General features: G+C 39.7%; 2 protein-coding genes across 2 annotated transcripts; both read left to right on the top strand.

The window, feature by feature from the left end:
• Positions 1 to 7,652: 7,652 nt before the first annotated feature.
• On the top strand, positions 7,653 to 8,381 carry K441DRAFT_487442 (HET-domain-containing protein; the record flags this gene model as incomplete). Its single annotated transcript, XM_067641950.1, has 1 exon — positions 7,653 to 8,381. A coding segment is annotated over one exon (729 nt), but the record flags the coding sequence as incomplete, so codon positions are not given.
• Positions 8,382 to 8,486: 105 nt separating this feature from the next.
• K441DRAFT_436376 (ankyrin) lies at positions 8,487 to 8,894 on the top strand (the record flags this gene model as incomplete). Its single annotated transcript, XM_067641657.1, has 1 exon — positions 8,487 to 8,894. A coding segment is annotated over one exon (408 nt), but the record flags the coding sequence as incomplete, so codon positions are not given.
• Positions 8,895 to 14,100: the final 5,206 nt, after the last annotated feature.

Raw genomic sequence — 14,100 nt, 5'->3', positions numbered from 1 at the left:
CGGTCACGGATCAACGTTGCCCCAACGTTGCCCCGACGACCGAACATGTACATAGTCGTCTACCGCGCCCCTTTCTTCGAGCCCTTACCTTAGTCTATTCATAATATAGCCCCTTATTATTGCTTAATCTATCAGACCGCTCCCACAGAAAGCTAGCCGTGACATTAGACTAAGGTCAACCCTAATTGGCCTGTAGAGGCGACATAATACTAGGTCCAACGGTTAAACGCGTAGCCAGTTCTACTACCACGACTATAGACTAACTAACCCTCTAAGCCCTGCTCGAGGCAGGCAATTGCGACAGTAGATTAAGCAGCTAAAAGAAGAGACTGCGGCAATTAGATTAAAAGGATTACCCTAATTACAATCTCAGCAGCAAGAGGACTTGCCTAAGAAAGCAAAGAGACACTATGGCAAGAAAGAGCGCATTAAGGCCTAGTGCACTAGAGATAGCTACCGACCCAGCGCTGGCAGGTCGCGAGGAACCCGTAGACGCGACACTTGAGCCGCCAGAGCTCTAACCGTACTATGGCGAGATAGAGCTTTTAGACGATATAAAGAGTAAATAGGACCGTCTAATAGCACAATCAGAAGACAATAAGAACCCTATATACTTTGAGATGGAGACTAAAAGGGAGTTTATAGCCGTAACTACCTAAAGCCTAGCCAAGATACCTATAACCGAACTTATAGAGGAGCTAAGGCTCCAGGGAATATAAAGAAAGGCGTTAGAACAGTAGATCGCTATACTATAGCGTCTTATAAATAACCATGTATATAAGGCTATTAATGCGAAAGAGGAGGCTAAGGCAAAGATAGCGGAGCTTAAGGAGCATCTAGATAATAGGACTGACGAGCTCCATAAGGCCAATTAGAAGATATTAAGGATAGGCCGTAAGGTCACTATATAAGCCCTAGATTAGGAAAACAGCGAGCGAGAAAGCACACTGTTATAGACAATTTAAAAAGGGATACTACTTTCTTAGATGAGCAGTGTTACGGGCTCAGGACGCACGGCGAAGTTCCTAGACCCACCTACGCTTATAGATGGGAAAGAACCTACCTATTAGGCCTGGAGCGGCCACGTATAAAATAAGCTTCAATCTAATATAGACTAGTTTTACTGGAACGACCTAGGCCAAGAAGAAGATGTAAAAGTAGCGTATATCGAGACGCGTATAGAAGGCAAAGCTTATAACCACCTCTTACCTTATCTAGAGGCAGAGCGCGACGCGGAACGTAACCCTATTAGTAAAGAGGTACTTAAGTTCCTAGAGAACGTCTTTAAGGACCTAGATTGCCGCATTAAGGCCCAGCAGGAACTTAAAGGCCTTAAGATGCCGTACCTAGGAGACTTTAACAATTTCTAATCTAACTTCGTATAGCTAGTAAATATCTTAAGGATGCTATAAGATTAATAGAAAGAGGAGCTTCACGATAAGCTTTACGACAGCCTACGCGTCTAAATAGAAGTTAAGGTGGCAGACGAAGACTATAGCTTCTACGCTTATTATAAGACTGCTTAATAGTATGCCTAAGGTCTAAAGTAGATAGGTAAGGAACGAAGTGACCGCAGAGCAGCCTAGGCTACGAAGAAAGCATTTACTAGGGGCGCTGAAGAGACTAAGGGTCCCCCCCCTTCCTGGCAGTCTCTAACTCCAGTACTAGCCGTAAGAGCGCCAGTTACCTACTTTAACTGTAGTAAGTAAGGACACTATTCTAAGGATTATATAGCGCTAAAGAAGACAGAAGCTAAAGTAATTAACCAAAGTAAAGAGTATAAAATAGTTACCAACTCAGCAGAATTGGAAAATGAGCAGCTCTAGGAGAAGTCTTCTGCCTAGAGTAGACCGGAGTAATTAACACAGCGCCCATATAGCTGAAGGAGATCTTAGAAGGTATAGCCCTTATAATACTATATAGGATCGCGCTAGGTGGCGTGGCTCTTAATATAGTAAGCCTACTTAACTTTAGTGCGGGTGGAGAGGCCTTTATACACCATAAGCTACTACTAATTATTAAGTAATAACTGTAACTAAAGCTCTATAAGATTAAAGGATAAAGAGTTACCGTATTTAGCTATAACAATTAGCAAACAGATATAATTAAATAGCTCTTTAAGGCGAACCTAGTTATAGACGGTTAATAAGCCCTTATATAGTTCCTATTCTGCGATATAGGCCGCCACAATCTTTTTATTAGCTGTAGGTGGTTTAAGAAGACTAGGGCCCTTATTAACTGTAAATACTAGGCCTTAGTATGGCCAACTAAGAGGAACTACTATAGTAGGCAGGACGTAATTATACTAAGAAAGGAGCTCTTTTCCCTGCTAATTAATGAGGATCACCAAAAAGATGTAGATTAAAGAGACGCACTGCTAGATTAAGAGCCTGTGCCTATGCCCCAACGTATTCTTAAACGTACAGCCACAATTAGAGAGCTTTAAGAGAAGAAGCCTCCTACTAAAATCATACTAAAACAAGCCCCGTACGACTATAAGTATACCTAGAGGATTAATACCTAAGACGTAATAAGGAAGATGTAAGACTAGCTCTACCCTAAGCTAGCCTTACCACTAAAGCTAAGAGTAAGGTAGTCCTCGCCTATCGTAGATATTAGAGCTGCGGATATCGCGTTACTTAAGGCCAAAAGATTCTTATATGGAGCGAAGCGTAAAGGCGTAGTAATTGGATCTACTAGCCTCTATAAGATTAACCGGCTAATAGAAGATAGAAAGGGACAGGACACGCTACTAGACAATAAGGAAGAACTCCGCCAGCTTATCTATAAAAAGCTACTACAGCCCTATTAAGAGTATGCTAACGGTTTCTCAAAAGCTACCTCTAATATACTACTACCGCATCGCGAGGGGGTGGACTATAATATTGTTCTTAAAAGCAGTAGCAGAGAACTAGCCCCTAGCCCGCTATATAATATATTATTAAAATAGCTAGAGCTAGTTAAGGCCTATCTATAGGAGCACCTATAGAAGGGGTTTATTATACTAAGTAATGCACCCTTTATAGCTCCGGTCCTATTTGCTAAGAAGCTAAAAGGGGGGTAGCAATTCTACGTTAACTTTTAAAAGCTTAATGTAATTACTAAGAAGGACCGCTACCTGCTGCTATTAATTGAGGAGACGTTAACTAGGCTATTAAGAGCTAAGATCTTCACTAAGCTAGACGTTTAGTAGGCCTTCTACTATATATAGCTAAAGGAAGAGGTAGAGGAGTTAACTACCTTCTATATAAGGTACGGATTATATAAGTACCGTATTATACCCTTTGGACTATATAACGGCCCTACGTCCTTCTAGAGATTTATTAATAATATCCTTTTTAACTACCTAGACGATTTCTATATAGCCTATATAGACGACATCCTAATTTACTTAGACGACCCGCTGAAGCATAAAGTCTATATTAAAAAGGTCCTGCAGAAGCTTTAAAAGGCAGGCTTATAAGCGGATATTAAAAAGAGCGAGTTTAACGTTACTAAGACGAAGTTTCTAGGCTTTATTATTGGTACTAATAGGGTCGCTATAGACACTGATAAGCTATCTACGATTAAGGATTAGGAACCCCCTACCTCCGTAAAAGGGATATAATCCTTTTTAGGATTCTATAACTTCTACTAGGCCTTTTTAAAGGATTACGGCTAAGTCGTATAACCGCTTAGTAAGCTTATAAAGAAGGGAGCATAATACCCGCTGGGGGAGGAAGAGCTTAAAGCCTTTAAGCGAGTTAAGGCCCTTATGCTATCTAGCAGCGTAATTAAGCACTACTTACCGTTCCGAGATACCTATATAGAGACGGACGTAAGTGACGGAGTAGTAGCTGGGGTGCTAAACTAGCTGCAAGATAATGGGACCTAGAAGCTAGTAGCCTTCTTCTTAAAGATAATGTCTCCTGTGAAGATGCGGTACGAGATCTATAATAAAGAGATACTAGCGGTAATAAGAGGCCTATAAGAATGGTGAGGTCACTTTATCGGCCTCTAATATACACCCTTTATGGTAATTACAGATCATTAAGCCCTTAAGTACTTTATAACTAAGAGGCTGCTAAGTCTATAGCAAGCCCGCTAGGCAGACCTACTAGCTAATTTCTATATGTAGATTATATATAGGCCAGGCACGGCAAATATAGTGGCTAATACTCTATTACAAAAGCAAGAGGACCTAAAGATATAAAAAGAGAAGGATATAGCCGCACGTACTATATACCTAATTAACCCTACCCTTACGATTGCTATACTAGAGTTAACCTCTAAGGACCCCCTAGTTACAGTAAGTTATAAATAGGAACCGTATAAGCTGGTTAATTAGATCCTCTAGGCCAATCGAACTAGCGAGTCGCTAGTAGGGCTATATTAGCTAGCCAAGCAAGACTAGAAGGGCTAGAAACTCTAAGGAGGACTACTAACCCGCTTTAGCAAGCTAATAGTCTCTAATACTAATTACCTCCGTACCTACCTTATTATAAAGGTACACTCCTATTAGGTAACTGCTTACCTAGGCAAAACGAAGACTAGGAAACTTATAGTAGACCAATACTATTGGCTAGGACTACCCTTAGACTGCGATACCTACGTAGGAAACTATAGGACCTACAGGAGGACCTATATACCCCGTAATAAAACCCCAGGCCTACTATACCCCCTACTAATTAGTGAACGCTACTAGCAGTACGTCTCTTTTAATTTTAAGTCCTTCCTAACGGATAAAAAGGGCTTCAACAACGTCTTTATGGTTGTTAATCAACTAGGTAAGAGAGCCTTTTTACTACTCTGCTATAAAACTGCTACCGCAGCTAATATAGCAAACCTGTACTACTAACACGTCTAGCGTATATATGGCCTTCTAGAGACAGTTATATTAAATTAAGAACCCTAATTTATCTTAGCCTTTATAGATAAGCTATATAAACTAACCGGCGTTAAGTAAAAGCTCTCTATATCTGGTTACCCGCAAACCAATAGTAATACAGAAGTACTAAACTAGTATATTAACCAACGCTTAAGGCCCTTTATCAACCACTACCAGGACAATTAGTTAGAGCTCCTCCCCTATATGGACTTTATATAAGCAATCTTACCCCATAAATCTACTAGCTTCACACCATATAAGCTAGAGCTAGGATTTAAGCCAAGGCTCCACTTTAACTGGGAGGAATGTATACGAGCAGCCTCAACGCCTTATAAGAAGCTGACACGATAAGAAGCTTAAGTCTTTACACATAGGACCTAGGACGTAGTTAAATGGGCAAGAGATAACTTAGCTAAGGCCTAAGAGCGGCAGACAAGGCAAGTAAATAGGCACTATCGCGAACCAGACTTCAAAGTAGGCAATCGAGTATACGTTATTAGGAAGGGCTGGGCTACTAACTAACCAAGTATCAAGCTAAATAGACAGCTCGTAGGGTCCTATAAGATTCTAGGTATAAAAGGACACTTATACATTATCGACCTACCCCTAAATATAAAGATGTTAAACATCTTCCATACCAATTAACTGCAAAAGGACCTAAATAACCCCCTGCCGGGCTAGAATAGGGAGCTAGAGGAGCTAATCCTAATTAATAGCGAGCCGGAGTACAAGATTAATAAGATCCTTACTAGTAGAACCTATTACAGAAGGCTATAGTATAAGGTTAACTAGGTAGGCCACGACCCAGACAACACCTGGTATAACGCAGACGGCTTTATCGGCGCCCCCTATAAGATTAAGGCGTTCCACAACAAGAGACCCCATAATGCTAGACCACCCGTATAGCTGATGTAATGGCTAGAGGCGTATCATAAGGACGTAGATCTAGAGCCCTTAGAGGAAGACAATAAAGTAGAGAAGGACGGAAGGGCGAGACGGATAAGGAGAGCCTGACTACGAGGATCGAGGGCGATCCTCCTAGCTTAAAGGGGGGTGATGTGACGGTTCGTCTACATAGCTACTATTGAGGCGTCGTTGGTCACGGATTAACGTTGCCCTAACGTTGCCCCGACGACCGAATATATACATAGTCGTCTACCGCGCCCCTTTCTTCGAGCCCTTACCTTAGTCTATTCATAATATAGCCCCTTATTGTTGCTTGATTTATCGGACCGCTCCTATAGAAAGCTAGCCGTGACATAACCTAGGCCTAAGAAAGGACTAGATTATTTAAACCTATAGCTATAGACGCGATTAGTTTATCTTTATTAATAAATTAGCTTATAATAAGAAGATAATAAATAGAAAGTATAGATAGGCGCTAATTAATAAGCTTACTAAAGGAATATTAGAATTTAAAAGATCTAAAGGATAGAGCTTACTGCTAGTATATACTTAGTAGGGCTAATATCTAGCTAGTTAATACACTAGGGCGCTATTAATAGGCTAATATTTATTTAGTAGATTATAAATAAGGTTTTTACTTATATATAGCCTTATCTATAGCCTTATTTAGTTCTAGTAATAAATAATACGTTAATCTATCGTAATAAGGTATGTAGTATCTATAAAGGATAAGCGCCTAATATTATTACTTACTTAAATCTAGGAAGCTTAACGCCTCTATAATGCTATTAGTATTAAGCTTAAATATCTTCCTCCTTACTTACCTAATTTTAATTTAATTAAAGCTTCTTTTTATAAGTTAAAGTAGTAGCTATATGCTTATTAATTTAAAGCTAAACTATAAAATAACTTTAGTAACTTTTTAAGCTACGCGGTAAAGTAATAAGGATTTAATAAGAGGGCAAAGGCTATTTCTTATGGGTAGGAATTAAGAGGTAGTATAAAAAAGGATAAGGTCTAGTCTTTTATAATATATCTATATAGAGTACTTACTAATTAAGACGTTAAGTAAGGCCTCTACTATAGTATTATAACATTACTAATCCGCTTTAAAGTCTTCTAAGTAGTTTACTATATAATTAATAAGCCTATACTACTATTAAGTAGCGCGTGCTTAAGTAACTTAAAGTTATAGTCCTCCTTAATTAAAATTAACTCTACTTTATAGTTTGGTTTAAGGTAAAATTTATAGTGCGGTTATTTACTATTTATATTACGCCAATTATTAAGCTTATATCCTTAGTAACTACTAGGTCTCTAGGACCTTCGCGGTTAGTTTCTTTATACCCTCTTAGTAGAGCCGTAGGCGGGTCTAGAGGTGGTGTTACTAATATACGTTTAGGGGTCGAAGCAGCTATTTGGGCTCCGGCGCTTCGTTCGGTAGGCGGCAGAGGCCGCCTTATAGCGGGAACTAGCTAAACAAGAGATTAGGATACGATTAAAAGAATATCTAAGATATATATCCTCCTTTTTCTAGTACTAGCTTCTCCCAGACTGTCAAGACCCTTAACAAGGGTGTGGCCGGAGCTTGTCGGCCACCCTCCCCGCTTCTGGTGGCGATATCCAATGCCGGAACCGTTTTAATGCTCGTTATATCACTAGTAAGCATGATTACAATACAGGGCTGAGACATGGGTCAAGCCATTGAAGCTCGGCCACGTTGCACTGCCCCACGCCATTTCAGTTCATCCTTTACCTCCATGAGTCTGCCAGGCAGCATAGTCGCAGTTCTTCAGTTGCTCAACGCGAAATATTATACCCTTGTCTATCTTAACAAATTCCTTACCTGGAGCTCTCTAATAATCTTATTATCACCATAATGCGTCTTTTGAAACTGAAAGACGATGGTGACTTCAGCCTGATCGAGTTTGTTGAGGATGAGATTCCACTATACGCTATTCTTTCGCATACTTGGGGAGCGGACGACGAAGAGGTCACCTTTAATGACATAGTGAAAGGCACGGGCAAGAGTAAAGCCGGCTATAAAAAGATTCAATTTTCCGGAAAGCAAGCTACGAAGGACGACCTCCATTACTTCTGGGTGGATACTTGCTGCATCGATAAATCAAGCAGCGCGGAGCTTTCAGAAGCTATCAACTCTATGTTTCGCTGGTACCATAATGCGGCGAAATGCTATGTGTATCTGTCAGATGTTTCCATTGGTGGCTCTGTTAAGAATGACCAGTTCTCCCAGCAAACATTGCAAGCAACCTTACAGAAAAGTAGATGGTTTACTCGGGGCTGGACCCTTCAGGAGCTTATTGCTCCGGCATCCGTTGAATTCTTCTCCTTGGAGGGCCAGCGACTTGGCGATAGAAAATCACTCGAACAACTAATCCACGAGATAACGGGAATTACTGTTCAAGCTCTGCAAGGAAGGCCTTTGTCTCATTTTAGTGTTTATGAGCGAATGTCATGGGCAGCACGACGTCAGACGAAACGCGGAGAAGACGCAGCATACTCCCTACTAGGCATTTTCGACATCCATATGCCGCTCATTTACGGTGAAGGACGGGAGAAGGCAGTAAAGAGGCTTAAGAACAAAATTAAAAAATTAGAAGGGGGTTTGTGCGCCCTGCATCAGGCAGCCAAGGAGGACCGGGAGGATGTGGTGCGGCAGCTGCTAGAGGAGGGGACCGACCCGGACTCCCTAGATTCAGACGGTTGTACCGCCCTATTTTGGGCTGCAAGAAATGGGCACGAGGGGGTGGCGAGGCTGCTGGTCGAGAAAGGGGCAAACCCGGATTTAGGAACCTCAGACGGTCTGATGCCTCTTTGGGAGGCAACATATAACCAACACGAGGCGGTTGAGAGGATGCTGCTCAAGGAGAGGATTGACCCAGATTCCAAAAACCAAGATGATGGAGTAGCACTGTTTTGGGCCACGTATAATGGAGATGTGGAGAAGGTGAGGTCGTTGCTAGAGAATGGTGTTAACCCAAATGCGAGAGATAGATGGGGCGCGGCACCGCTGCTTTGGGCTGCAATCAATGGGCACACGGCGATGGTGAGTTTGCTTCTTAAGAAAGGGGTCGACCGAGATCCCCGAAATCCGGATGGTCGTACGCCACTGTGGCTTGCCACACCGTGGGCGCGAGAGTGTGGTGAAGTTGCTGCTCGAGAATGGCGCCGACCCATATACAAGAGACCGATGGGGCGAGGCTCCGGAATATTGGGCCGCAGTTAGAGGCCACAAGACGATAGTGAGACTTCTTGCTGCAGGTGAAGGGACTTCAGAAGGATTGTTTTCGAGGACGGCGAAGCGATTGATGGGATGGATGGGGTATAGTCAGGATTGAGCTGCTTCGTCGTTAATGAGATGCTCCGTCCGGCTATCTCGCTTGATCGACATACCGCTTGCCTTTGGCAGTAATGATGGTGGGGTCGAATCCGAGCTGCTCCTCATTCATCCAGAGTAATCCTACCTAGTTGATGTCCAACAGTGCAGATACGATCCTCCCATCCCCCTCGAATTCCTACAGTTGCATGAGAGATCCACAGACAGAGAGTGAAGCTTAGAACGAGGCGACGAGTGTCTTGAGCGGCGAGCATTTCCCTCGCACAATCTACCTAGATCAAGTCATGCTTTAGAGGCCTGCTCTATAAAATCCCTGGCGCTCGGTATGTCAGACCCCAAGGCGAATGTTTACGCCCGAAGTCGTTCATCACTCCTAGTTCTATGCTTATCCTGTCTCTAGTAATACCATCCTTAACAACCTGGCTGCCTGATATGTAGTTATATGTCGTCTCAAATAATACATCAGGGCCTGCTGTATCACGGCTGAAGTTTTCTGGCCGATCAAGGTGAGTAGGTATGTGGCAAGGTTATTCTAGCTTCGGTGGTGGAGTGCTCGTAGCTTCGAAACCGCATTAAGTAGCACTGCCAGCGGCAGGGTTGCAAATCAATCAACTCAACTCAACTGAGACCTTGAATTGGTTGAATTGAAAGCTTTGTAAGCAGAGAGCTTAGTTGGTTGAATTGGTTAACTCAATATTAAGATCTTAGCAACTGTTTCAACTAAATTCAACAGATATAGGAGTTAGCAAATATCGCAAGTCCCGGCACGGCGTTAATATAGGAGGGCCTACCTAGCAACACTTATATTACTTCCTACCTTCCTTTTTATTGCCCGGCTCTTAATATAAGCCTATCGTAAGTCTTGGTATAGTATTAGCTTACCTTTCTACCGTATATATGCAATCGGGTTAGCATATTAAACGTCCTTAGGGTAACCTACTCGTGCAAGCTAATTGTTAGACTTATCGCGGTTATTTGCCAAGACTCTAGCGGCGATATAACTGTATAAACAACGGGCAAACTTTTCTTTAATAGGGGAGACTAAAAAAAAGGGTTGGAGTATTACGACCTGTTAACTCTAGTAATATATATAATATTAAAAGCTTTAATATTTATTAATCAATTTAATTCAATTAGGGCCTCTAAATTAATTAAGTTGCTACAGTATAGTTTTCAATAAGCGAAAATCCAGCCAATAAGATATTGGCATTTTTTAATATTTACAGTGTTAATATTAAAATATTAGCAATAATTTAGATAAAATTATTATACAGTCACACCTCCTTAATACGATATGGGGTATATAACGATATCCTCTGCATTACGATCTACACCCCTTAATCAAGCCTTTTTTGGTGGAATATTACGATAATCTTACTTTTGACAATATCGTTAAGCATCTACCACCAATATCGGTATAACCAGTAGAGAATTTGTATGGGAGAGGGCCCTATTTGGCCCGCGAGGTAGATATCCTAAGCCTTTTTAAGTATTAAGCTCCTGTTTTTCCTACTTACTCACCTAATACGTGACTCTTGATATAACAATACCATTAGTATTACGATACGCTCGGTCGAACAAACGGTATCGTACTAAAGAGATTTAACTGTAATAGAAATATACTTATTAAAAATAAATATTATACGAATTATTGGCATAGATTAATAGTTTTTTTTTAATATAATTATATAACTTAAGCTATATAATCTAGTTACGTAATAATACGCCTTTATATAATCTTTTAATATTAACCCTTTACTTTAACTAACCCCACCCTACTAATAACAGCAATAATAATATACGTATATTATCCAGAAAGATTATATAAAGTTAATATTAACCTAGGGCTCTTATCCTCTATAACGCTACCGCCGCTACCGCCGCCTTTACTAGCGCTAACGCTAACCCCATTCTTATTATATGATAGTAGCAGTTAGCTCCCTAATATTATAGTCCGTAGAGCTATACGTTATTACCCCTTTTAGAATAGGATATAGAGTTTATATAAGGCGCGATCTTCCCTTATTAGATAGCTTTACACCAGCCTTTATATATTAACGCTATCTTTATATAATCTTAGGGTTGGGTAGTAGGTAACCCATATACTACGTGCCTTAACGCTTACCTAGGCTACTACCCGTTTCTATTATATTGTTAGGTATTTAGGCACTTTAGCGAAATATATAGGAATTATAAATAGCGTAACTATATATCCCGCTACTCTATATAAGGCGAGAATAAAGGTAATAATAGTAGACCTTTATGCTTACTATAAGTAGGGCTTAGTGGCAATAGTAGGGACGATACGGTAGTGGCACTATTATTAATTAACAATAATTCTAAGGTTACGGCCTAAAATGTAATTATTCTTACATAAGGTACGTACAAACTTTTATTTAGTTATTAATTAATTAACCACTATGCCTTCTAATCGTGCCTTTTTTAATTCTAACGTTGTCTAATCTACTAAATATGTCATTCCTCTAACTTATATAGTAAAGGAACTACCTCTAAGGCCTTAGCAGCTGCCCGTTTATTAGAGCTTTATATTCCTTATTATGGCTCTAAAATCCCAGCGATATAATTGGCTAGAGCTTATTGGTAAGAATAGGACTTAAATTAATGTTATAAGGGATATGGGGGTTTAGGGGACTATATATATATTTATATTATAAGAGGGCCTTTTTTAGCAGATTCTATTAGTTCCGTTTTAGTTAAAGCTAGCTTTTAGGGATTCTATAGGTTTTTAAAAATCGTAATAATAACATACGTGGCGAGGTACTTATCCTTTTACTACGCTAGTAGAGAGGGTAGCTAACCCGCTTCAGCTATACCCTTATTAAGGGTCTACTTTCTAGGAACTATAGTTAGTGGCGTTATAGCAGTAATATACTGCCTTCGCTACTTGGCGTTTAGCTTAGCGCGGTTACTAAGTCAACTAAACTATACTAAAACCCTAACTATAACGAAACCCCAACTAGTCCTTAAGATGACCACCGTTTAACTTTGGGATACAGCCTATCTTATACTATAATATACGGCTATATTTACATCGCAGCCTCCTCTAAAAGAATCCCAGTATATTATACTGCCTTTAAGCTTTATAGGCGCGCTTTTAACGCCTCCACCGACTGACAAGAAAGCCTTTACCTAAGCTTTTTAAGTTATCGCGCTTCTTAGAGATATAGAAATTAAAATTTATAGATATCCTTTTAGCTTATATAAGGGGAATACAATAAGATAAAGCGTCGGCTTGGGTAAGACAAGTCGCTATTTGGGTTTATTAAGGACAAGATACGGTACGTAGCTTCTAGTAGGGAAGAGATACCAGTTGGACAGATATGACTATAATGGTAGGAGGAATTAACTTGTTGTTTATATACCTACTTAGCTACACCAAAGTAGAGCGCTTTTAAGCTTCTGTATAAATAAAGGCTTTATAGCGGTAAGTAAAAGAGCTAGATAAAAGGCGGTATCTAGAGCGTATATATTTATTATCTCGCTGCCAAATTAGCAGTTTATGCTATACGAGCTTACTTAGAGGCATATTCTAGGCACTATCCTCTTAGCGGAGGCATCTGCAGCGAAAATATCCTCTTAGGATGCCCCTACTAAGCCTATAGTAGAATAGCCTGCTTAGCGCCCCTACTTTATTTTATTTATAAAATACTATTACTTTTACTGCGTTTTGGATATTAACTTATAGGTAGCATTACTAGATATTAATATCTAAGATATAAAAGGATCTATATTTACTGGTTAGTAATACCTATAAGGCTATTACTTAATATTTTAGAGCCTTACTGCAGGCACCTTAAAATAGAATAGTTTAAATATCTAAGTGCATTTTCTTGCTGCATGCAGCTGTTTTTATATATCTTTGCTGCCAATATATCTGTACTAATATATATAAATCCAGCCTCATTTAAATAGAGATAAGTATTAATAGTTTATATAAGCTCGGACCCCCGGAACTCGGTCGCCTCCCGAACTCAGTCACTACACCAAAATCAACTTACCTATTTTCTCCACAACGAGTTAATTAATATAGACCAAAATTGGCAGAACTTATAAACGACTATTGTAGATTCCGAATCTGGTGTTTATAAGCCTGCGCAAAAAGCCGTGCTTGCATATAGTGTTCCTTTGTCGATTTTAAGCGATTAATTAAATAGCAAGCTATTAACCCGATTTATATATATAATTAACTCCTATATAGGAGGTCTTGTTTATAAATTGAATACTTAAATAGGACCTATAAAGATTTACTCCCTTATATTTATAATTCTAAAAAAATAGTAGCTTAAATATTTAGTTAAAATAGTAATACTAAGCCCTTTAGTAAAATATAGGTAATTAGCCATTTTAACCAAAATCTTATTATTAAATATTAAACTATATAGTTAATAGAAAAGATATAGATTAATAGGGCATAATTAAAGCAAATTTAAAGGTTTTATAATCTTTATAAGAGGGGTAAAAGGGAAGGCTAATATAGAGGTAAAAAAAACCTATAATATAGATGAATTTAGAGTGATATTATGTATATATATAAACCTAATTACTATAAGAGGTGCCTATAAAAAGGAGGCTTTTATATAGTTACTAAATAACTATAAATATGTCTATTACAGGGGTAATATTTACCCCTAGTTAATTTGTTGGTCACACAGGGTGACTCACCAATAACGACTACTCGAGTAGGGTTACAGTGATGTTGGTTGATAAAGCTTATTAATTGGAATAAGGAAGGGCGAGGAGCTTAAGGCTCCTCGCCACGCTAGTGCCGCGGCGACACGTGATGGCAACTTGCCATCACGTGACGGCAGTTTACCGTACGTGACGGCAAATTGCCTCATTCCCAACACTAGCAACTCTTCTTTTGTGGTTGCCCTCTATATACAAATACTGCTTAACTATCGTAACAAATATGGATCCTTCTTACTTACTATTGCCATTGCAATATAAG

The sequence above is a fragment of the Cenococcum geophilum genome, assembly GCF_001692895.1.
Source record: "Cenococcum geophilum 1.58 unplaced genomic scaffold K441scaffold_14, whole genome shotgun sequence".
NCBI lineage: Eukaryota > Fungi > Ascomycota > Dothideomycetes > Gloniales > Gloniaceae > Cenococcum > Cenococcum geophilum.
This window is presented reverse-complemented; position numbering and strand designations above follow the sequence as displayed.